General features: G+C 40.4%; 1 protein-coding gene across 1 annotated transcript; it reads right to left on the bottom strand.

Annotated features, from left to right (window-relative positions):
• Nucleotides 1-3,791: 3,791 nt before the first annotated feature.
• On the bottom strand, nt 3,792-8,866 carry LOC112069365 (C-type lectin domain family 4 member E). The gene is made up of 7 exons (XM_024136685.2): nt 8,710-8,866; nt 7,202-7,288; nt 6,710-6,832; nt 6,208-6,261; nt 5,663-5,814; nt 4,670-4,800; nt 3,792-4,473 (listed from the first exon to the last, which is right to left on the bottom strand). The coding sequence occupies exons 1-7, from the start codon at nt 8,777-8,779 to the stop codon at nt 4,284-4,286; spliced, it is 807 nt and encodes a 268-aa protein (XP_023992453.1). The 5' UTR covers nt 8,780-8,866; the 3' UTR covers nt 3,792-4,283.
• Between the last annotated feature and the right edge of the window lie 992 nt (nt 8,867-9,858).

The following is a 9,858-nucleotide window of genomic DNA, read 5'->3' on the forward strand; positions in this document are numbered from 1 at the left end:
TGTAGGTAGGGGTGAAGTGACTATGCATAGATATTATACAGCGAGTAGCAGCAGTGTACAAAACAAATGGATGGAATAGTCCGGGTGGCCGTGTGGTTAATTGTTCAGCAGTTGAAGCTGTTATGGAGCCTTTTGGTCCTAGACTTGGCGCTCCGGTACCACTTGCCATGCGGTAACAGAGAAAACAGTCTATGACTTGGGTGACTGGAGTCTATGACAATTTTATGGGCTTTCCTCTGACACCGCCTATACGATGACCGAGGTGGTTGGGTCCTCAATGCCATTGGATGAATCCCGGAACATATTCCAGTTTGTGCTAGCAAAACAGTCCTGTAGAGTAGCATCCGCGTCATCTGACCACTTCTGTATTGAGCGAGTCACTGGTACTTCCTGCTTTAGTTTTTCCTTGTAAGCAGGAATCTGGAGGATATAATTGTGGTCAGATTTTCCAAATGGAGGGCGGGGGAAAGCTTTGTATGCATCTCTGTGTGTGGAGTTAAGTTGGTCTAGAGTTTTTTTTCCTCTGGTTGCACATGTGACATGCTGGTAAAAATTTTGTAAAACTGATTTAAGTTTGCCTGCATTAAAGTCCCCAGCCACTAGGAGCGCCGCTTCTGGATAAACATTTTCCTGTTTGCTTATGGCCTTATAGAGTTGGTTGAGTGTGGTCTCAGTGCCAGCATCGGTCTGTGGTGGTAAATAGACGGCTACGAATAATATAAACTCAGCAAAAAAATAAACGTCCTCTCACTGTCAACTGCGTTTATTTTCAGCAAACTTAACATGTGTAAATATTTGTATGAACATAACAAGATTCAACAACTGAGACATAAACTGAACAAGTTCCACAGACATATGACAAACAGAAATGGAACAATGTGTCCCTGAACAAAGGGGGGGGGGGGGTCAAAATCAAAAGTAACAGTCAGTATCTGGTGTGGCCACCAGCTGCATTAAGTACTGCAGTGCATCTCCTCCTCATGGACCGCACCAGATTTGCCAGTTCTTGCTGTGAGATGTTACCCCACTCTTCCACCAAGGCACCTGCAAATTCCCGGACATTTCTGGGGGGAATGGCCCTAGCCCTCACCCTCCGATCCAACAGGTCCAGACGTGCTCAATGGGATTGAGATCTGGGCTTTTCGCTGGCCATAGCAGAACACTGACATTCCTGTCTTGCAGGAAATCACGCACAGAATGAGCAGTATGGCTAGTGGCATTGTCATGCTGGAGGGTCATGTCAAGATGAGCCTGCAGGAAGGGTACCACATGAGGGAGGAGGATGTCTTCCCTGTAACGCACAGCGTTGAGATTGCCTGCAATGACAACAAGCTCAGTCCGATGATGCTGTGACACACCGCCCCAAACCATGACGGACCCTCCACCTCCAAATCGATCCCGCTCCAGAGTACAGGCCTCAGTATAACGCTCATTCCTTCAACGATAAACGCGAATTCGACCATCACCCCTGGTGAGACAAAACCGCAACTCGTCAGTGAAGAGCACTTTTTGCCAGTCCTGTCTGGTCCAGCGACGGTGGGTTTGTGCCCATAGGCGACGTTTTTGCCGGTGATGTCTGGTGAGGACCTGCCTTACAACAGGCCTACAAGCCCTCAGTCCAGCCTCTCTCAGCCTATTGCGGACAGTCTGAGCATTGATGGAGGGATTGTGCGTTCCTGGTGTGACTCGGGCACCTGTGCATGTGTTGTTGCACGTGGTCTGCCACTGCGAGGAAAATCAGCTGTCCATCCTGTCTCCCTGTAGTGCTGTCTTAGGCATCTCACAGTACGGACATGGCAATTTATTGCCCTGGCCACATCTGCAGTTCTCATGCCTCCTTGCAGCATGCCTAAGGCACGTTCAGGCAGATGAGCAGGGACCCTGGGCATCTTTCTTTTGGTGTTTTTCAGAGTCAGTAGAAAGGCCTCTTTAGTGTCCTAAGTTTTCACAACTGTGACCTTAATTTACTGTCTGTAAGCTGTTAGTGTCTTAACGACCGTTCCACAGGTGCATGTTCATTAATTGTTTATGGTTTATTGAACAAGCATGGGAAACAGTGTTTAAAGCCTTTACAATGAAGATCTGTAAAGTTATTTGGATTTTTACCAATTATCTTTGAAAGACAGGGTCCTGAAAAAGGGACGTTTCTTTTTTTGCTGAGTTTAGATGAGAACTCTCTTGGTAGATGGTGTTGTCTACAGCTTATCATACGGTACTCTGCCTCTGGCGAGCAATACCTCAAGACTTCTTTAATATTAGACATCGGGCACCAGATGTTATTGACAAATAGACACACACCCCCACCCCTCGTCTTACCAGATGTAGCTTCTCTGTTCTGCCGGTGGATGGAAAATCTCGCCAGTTCTATATTATCCGTGTCGTCGTTCAGCCACGACTCGGTGAAACAGTTTTTAATGTCCCGTGGGTGGGATAATCATAATCGTAGGTCATCAATTTTATTTTTCATTGATTGCATGTTAGCCAGTAGAACGGATGGCAGTGGGAGTTCACTCGCTCGCCTCCGGATTCTCAGATGGCAGCCTGACCTGTGCCCCCTTTTCCTTAGTCTTTTCTTTACGCAAATGACGGGGATTTGGGCCTGCTCCCGGGAGAGCAGTATATCCTTCTCGTCGGACTCGTTAAAGGAAAAAGCTTCTTCCAGTTCAGGGTGAGTAATCACTGTTCTGATGTCCAGAAGTTATTTTCAGTCATAAGAGACGGTAGCAGCAACATTATGGACAAAATAAGTTAAAAAAATAAGCTACAAACAATGCAAAAAAATTATCAAAATAGCACAGTTGGTTAGGAGCATGTGTCAGCCATCCTCTTCGGTGCCTTTTTCAGAAATGTGGAATGTAGAAAATAGTACAAATAAAGATGTTACACTTTTTGGGAGCAAGCGCTATTAACAACATTGAGTGTAAATTTTGAAGTGTGCCATTCACGGGTAGGTAAGAGCCTGTTGAGCCTGTTGGGCTTCCAACCTTAGTAATCTCGGACACCCAGCTCATCTGTCCAAGAGATTACAACCTTTTGACAGTTTATACTAAATCGGATGTAGCTGAGAAGAAACTAAACACTAAATTTGTGAGTTTAGTAACAAACATGGTAACAAGCGTTTGTTATAAAAACCTCTGTAATTACAGACTGCAATTACCATCAATTACATGTTGTTACTACAGTGTAACTATGAGTTATTACAAATTAACTACAATATTTGTTAGTGTAATTACACATTTATTACACTGTAATATGGACCTCTTAAAATGAAGTCTTAGCAAAATAAATTATAAAGAACTTCACAGGGTGGTGAAAGTTCAAGGTGATACGCTTGATGCTCCTACAGAAAAAAATATCGAGGGTCTTATTTTGGCGGCATGATGATCAATGCTTGGCTGTCATTTGACAAATAAAAAATATCTCACTCTTTTGTCCATAATAATTGGCTATATAGTGCACACGCCAAAACTAGAGTGGGCACATTCGCTAAAACACATTTATTTTCTTCACAAAACCATCAGTAGAGGTGAAAGTACTACGGAACCCCATTTAACTTGTATTTTTATTTGGGAATGGGAATTTAACCACAAAAGTTATTTTATGTGCACTAGGTCATCACCCACATCCTTTTATCCACAACATGTTAATTTGATGGAAACATCTCTGGTGGGAAAATGCGCATTCTATTTTTATGCCCATTTCTTTTTCTTTTCGCATGAACATCTGTCACCAATTGGACGGAAACCTAACTTCTATCAACAATGGACTAATGAAATAAATAGCAAAAGATAGTTTTTGGGTGGAGTTTTTCTTTAATAAAGAAAATGCTGAACTGAAGATATCTGACATGTTTTTTGTTAGGCTCAGTTGTAGATTTGGCTTGTTTTACATTATAGCATAAAACGCAAAAAGCATAAACGTATTGTTGATAACAAGCAGTCTGTAAACATCAGCAGTAAGCTACTGTAATACATTTACCAATACAGTTTATCCTCACTTCTTATTATAAATGTCAGCAAAAAGATACGTAAAGATACTTTTGTGTTCATAGCAAAATGTAATACTTTTTTTAGTTTCACACAGATACTGTATCACAGGGGTGCAACTTTGGTTTTAGAAGTGGGAGGGACATAAGGTATTTTTTTATTTTTTTTACCCAGTCGGATAAACACTTCAAACAGACTACCCGACCGCTCGGAGGCGTCCGCATGGTCCTAAAGCACACCATTGCGTGTTTTGTATCACATTCCAATGATAAAACTGGGGGGGACAAAAATGACATTTCAGAATAGCATTTTCTCACATATTCTTCTGTGAGACCAACCACAGTTGACATCAAACCAACTCTTGCCATTATGAGTACCATGTTTTTCTCCCATTCTAGCACAGTCTTCACCGTCTGGATTTTTTATTTCCTTGTCTCCTTGCCAGTTGTCAGGCTCTTTCTTGCCATTTTGGGAAACAAACCAGAAGCTACAGAGGAATTACATTATAATTAATTCAGCCATCCATGTCCTCATATTAACTGCATTGTTTGGGAATCATCATTTCACCTGTATTTTTGTGTTTGGTCAATTATGAGAACACATCACAATACTCTAATGCTGTAGAAGCAATACTGAATGATCATGCTTTCGTAAATGTATTACTATTCAAAATAACTTCTGACCTGTTATTTGATTCAAGAGGTGTGTCGTCCACCCATAACCACTTTCCCTCTTCTTTTTGGTCTGTCAGTCCGATCCAGAACTTGTCTTCACCATGACTCATTATAGCACCAACTTTCTTATCTAAGATTGTCTTCACCAGGAATATTGATTGACAAATTATATTAGAGTGCTACAATGGGTTAAATGGATAGTTCACCCAAATGTTGCCTTACACTGATTGATAGCAGTCTATGGACTAGACGAGTACACCCAAGAACAGTAATCCACGCTTTTGTGGAACCTAAAGCTCAATGACTAAAAAGTGTTTTCATTTTATTGGTTTTGGTTATGAAATGCTAAAATTAGCGGTTGGTGACAACAGGGGAAGGGGGATACCTAGTCAGTTGTTCAACTGAATGCATTCAACTGAAATGTGTCTTCCGCATTTAACCCAACCCCTCTGAATCAGTGAGGTGCGGGGGGCTGCCATAATCGACATCCACGTCGTCGCCGCCCGGCTAACAGTGGGTTAACTGCCTTGCTCAGGGGCAGAATGACAGATGTTTACTTTGTCAGCTCAGGGATTCGATCCAGCAACCTTTCGGTTACTGGCCCAACGCTGTAACCACTAAAAGCGAGGTATTCAAAACAAAAGCGTGCTTTGCAGTCTCTCCTTGTCCGTAGACAAATTTCAGTTTAGCCTTATAAGGCAAAAAATACAAAATTATGTAATTGGTTGAATTATCTTTCAAACATGGTGTACTTGAATTTTTGTAGATTGCATGTTTAATTGCATGTGCTTTATAGTTGTTTTTTTCTCATTAGACTGACATGGTACTAAGCCCTCATAATAAAATGTAAAGCCCTTTTAAATCTTATAAACCCATTGGCTCAATCTGTAATTTGTGGATACAAAATCTATTGCCCGACCACAGCCTTAATTAATGAAAGATAATATGGAAGGACAGATGCAATGTGTTATTTAATTCCCATTCAATAGTCGTGATAACTACCTGCTCATAATGGCTGTCTATGATGACCAGCTGTCCTCCCATGGAGACACATTTGCCCTGACTCTCAACCCAGGTCAGACTATCATTGGAAAAATAATAGCACTTTTTCCCCTGACACATCCAATCATGAGCACACATTGGACGCTCATGCTCTGTGGAGGGAGGGAACAGAAATAACCTGGTGATATATATGTCGTTGTCTATAGTCCAGTATTTGTAACATACTATATGAATAGTTACTTTTTTTAAATCTCACTGATTGTGTAAGATCCATACTGACATGAAAACACATTGATTTACTATGCATATACTTAGCCTCAGCCTAAGTGGGATAAGAAAAAAGCAGAAATAGACTGAAACCGAAGCAATAAAATTAGGTTTGAAGTGACTTCCATTTTCTTTTTTTACCATGGAATTTCTTAGAGTAATTCCAATTCCTTAATGGAGTTCATTCTATGATATAAAACATAGGCCTATGTAACAAAGCACTTTTTGGAATGACTGGATCTTGTGCCACTATTAATTTGGACATTCTCGCATAGTACCTGTGATTGTACAGCAAGTTCTCTGCTTAATCAATTCTTCATTATGTTTCAAAACTGTTGAGAAAAAAGAAAAAAACGAGTCACATTTTGTACTCAAACTTCCCCTTCTCTCTTCTGGTTAAAACATGTTAAATTTTTGCATCGTGACATCAATCATTTCCTCATAACTGAGAGGGTAAAGCCCATATACTATACACTTTCTATCGGGATGAAAATGTCACTGGAAATGTACTGTTTAGTATTCATCTTAGCATGTGTCACATGATCCAAAATTCACCTGCTGTAAGATTATTTTCAATCAAATATTTGAGATTTTGAAGAGTGCTGCACTGGGTTTGTGGGCTAATTGTATCAGTGTGAAAAAGACACATTTGAAACGTACAGTAATGAGTTTGACCCAACTTTCCTGTAGCTATCCTATCCCGCCTCATATGTGAACAGCCAGTTTGGGACTCCTAATCCTACTCTAGACTCCACCATGGGTCTACTCTATAGTACTTACAGAGAACCCCAAGTCCAATGACAGCACCCATCAGAAGAACACAGAGAGTCACCAGAACAACTCTGACAGGGTCATATCCACTTGGTTTGACCTTTGACCCCTCCTGAGAATCAGGGTCACCAGCTGAGGGGACAGAGAGAGAATATGAATCAGACTCCCATCAACTTTCTACTTAGTTTTATTGTATGTTAGACATGAAATCATCAAAACATGAAGAAAATGTATGATTCGTGGAACAAGGAACATGGTTTTTGAGGCTATGGAGACAAGGATGATGCAAAATCTCAATTAGATTCTGTTCTGCATGCTGAAAACTTTTTTTCTCACCCATATGTGGTTGAGATATTTTCAGTTTGCTGAAAGCAAATGTTCTCATTGTTTTGCCTTGCTTGCAATTTGCACTGACTTCATCTGACCCACACAACCACACTCACACACGCACACGTAACCACACACGCAGGCACTCACCCACACACACACACACACACTTACCATTAGGGTCGATAGATGGCTGGTTGCATCCGGTTCTGGAAATGGAGATTTCAGAGTGTGTGGTATCATTCACTGTGAATGCTGTTGCTGAAATGTAACCATGAACGTGTGAGAATAGGACAAAACTCCTCTCATCACATTGGCTGTTCAAGAACAAGCATTTTTGACACTCAATTTGTTAATGTAAAAAAATCGGCACAGATCACCGATAAAGCATGAGGCCTGCTTAAAAATGTTTATGCCAACCGGCTAAATATAGGTTTCTTGAAAACCCTTTTAATATACTGTCACGCCTTAGTTATCTTTGTTTTCTTTATTATTTTAGTTAGGTCAGGGTGTGACATGGGGGATGTTTGTGTGTTTTTGTCTCGTCTAGGGTGTTTGTATTTGTCTAGGGGGTGTTTGTAGAGTTCATGGGGTTGTGTTCATTGTAGGTGTTTATGTAAGTCTATGGTTGCCTAGATTGGTTCTCAATTAGAGACAGCTGTCTATCGTTGTCTCTGATTGGGAGCCATATTTAGGCAACCACAGTCATTAGGTAGGTGGTGGGTAATTGTCTATGTGTAAGTTGCCAGTGTCTGCACTTATTTGTTTTGCATAGCTTCACGGTCGTCGGTTTGTTGTTTTGTTTAGTTTGTTTTAGTGTTCTTCGTCTTTCTTAAATAAATACAATATGTATTTATATCACGCTGCGCCTTGGTCCTCTCTTTCACCCGAAGACGATCGTGACATATACCTACAAAGTACTAATTGAAATCCCTAAAATCTCTTTGTGATGTAACCCACTGGGCAAAAACGGGTTGAATCAACATTGTTTCCAAGTCATTTCAACCAAAAAAGTCAGTGTGATGACATTAAATTAACGTGGAAAACCGATTGAATTTGCAAAAAGTCGTCAACGTGAGGGTATTTTGTCTTTTTTTAAAACCAACTTTTAACCTAAATCCAATGACATGGTTGGTTGACAACTAAACCAAATGTAAATCAAAACTATACATTGAACTGTCATCTGTGCCCAGTGGGAAGTCATTTTGTTTTGAAATAGCTTAACAATATGCATTGTCAAATAAAGTCAATACAGTATTAATATAATTTCAGAATAATCTGGAAATTGAGAATGTGGGACTCGTCTCTGAGAGGTGGGGCTGGATGACCATGAGATCAAAATGATAGCTTTAACCATGTTTTGAAGCTATACAGTGTTTGTTTACAATTACGTTGTGCACAAACAATGTAGTACAACAAATTTACATTTGGCGTTCTGATGGGATAATACAGTTGAACTAAGCTCATGAGGCATTTATAAGTAATATTCTTCAAGAATCAATATCTATATATCATTAATATAAAAGTCTTAAAATGTATTTACCAATCGCAGATTGCCTCTTTAACATTAGATAGATATTTATGCAGGTAGAAGCTTTTTGTTGAACATTCTTCACATCCTGAGCATACAGCATGTCTATAAAAAAGCATTTTTTTGTGACATATTTTAGTTTAGAACGTACCACAATTTTTTCCTTCAGTCCTTTGTTGCTTTTTGAACTTTACATCAGCATAGACTATTCCTTCAGACATAATTAGCTATTGCAATTGTCTGTCTTTCAGTGAGTCGAGATGGTTACTGATCCTAAACACTGCTACCAGGCACATATCACATCAACCCAAAATAGAAATGTCTTCTATATGATGGGAACTGAGAGAAGGAAGATGTTGAAAACAGCAGCAAAAAAGTTCCGCAATGACACTTCTCTTTTATCTGTTTCGGGCATTCATTCTCAACTAACAAACTAATATGTTAGCTATCACTATTAATTAATAAATGGTAGGCCTACTCCTATCATTGGTCATCCATTACATCCACACAGTTCAATCTCTTATTGACATGTAGCTGAACTACAGTGGGGAGAACAAGTATTTGATACACTGCCGATTTTGCAGGTTTTCCTACTTACAAAGCATGTAGAGGTCTGTAATGTTTATCATAGGTACACTTCAACTGTGAGAGACGGAATCTAAAACAAAAATCCAGAAAATCACATTGTATGATTTTTAAGTAATTAATTAGCATTTTATTGCATGACATAAGTATTTGATCACCTACCAACCAGTAAGAATTCCGCTCTCACAGACCTGTTAGTTTTTCTTTAAGAAGCCCTCCTGCTCTCCACTCATTACCTGTATTAACTGCACCTGTTTGAACTCGTTACCTGTATAAAAGACACCTGTCCACACACTCAATCAAACATACTCCAACCTCTCCATGGCCAAGACCAGAGAGCTGTGTAAGGACATTTACATTTTTACATTTAAGTCATTTAGCAGACGCTCTTATCCAGAGCGACTTACAAATTGGTGCATTCACCTTATGACATCCAGTGGAACAGCCACTTTACAATAGTGCATCTCAATCTTTTAGGTAAAGTTGGGGGGGGGGTGAGAAGGATTACTTTATCCTATCCTAGGTATTCCTTAAAGAGGTGGGGTTTCAGGTGTCTCCGGAAGGTGGTGATTGACTCCGCTGTCCTGGCGTCGTGAGGGAGTTTGTTCCACCATTGGGGGGCCAGAGCAGCGAACAGTTTTGACTGGGCTGAGCGGGAACTGTACTTCCTCAGTGGTAGGGAGGCGAGCAGGCCAGAGGTGGATGAACGCAGTGC

This window comes from Salvelinus sp. IW2-2015, unplaced genomic scaffold (genome assembly GCF_002910315.2).
Source record: "Salvelinus sp. IW2-2015 unplaced genomic scaffold, ASM291031v2 Un_scaffold995, whole genome shotgun sequence".
NCBI classification, from domain to species: Eukaryota; Metazoa; Chordata; class Actinopteri; order Salmoniformes; family Salmonidae; genus Salvelinus; species Salvelinus sp. IW2-2015.

What these genes read in the sequence shown, in the direction of transcription:
- LOC112069365 (XM_024136685.2), bottom strand. Translation starts at nt 8,779, where the DNA reads ATGTCTGAAGGAATAGTCTATGCTGATGTAAAGTTCAAAAAGCAACAA. An exon ending in CATTGGACTTGGGGTTCTCT is followed by an intron (nt 6,262 to 6,709) that starts GTAAGTACTATA and finishes TTTTCTCAACAG; the next exon opens with TTTTGAAACATAATGAAGAA. An exon ending in TAGACAGCCATTATGAGCAG is followed by an intron (nt 4,801 to 5,662) that starts GTAGTTATCACG and finishes TTCCTGGTGAAG; the next exon opens with ACAATCTTAGATAAGAAAGT.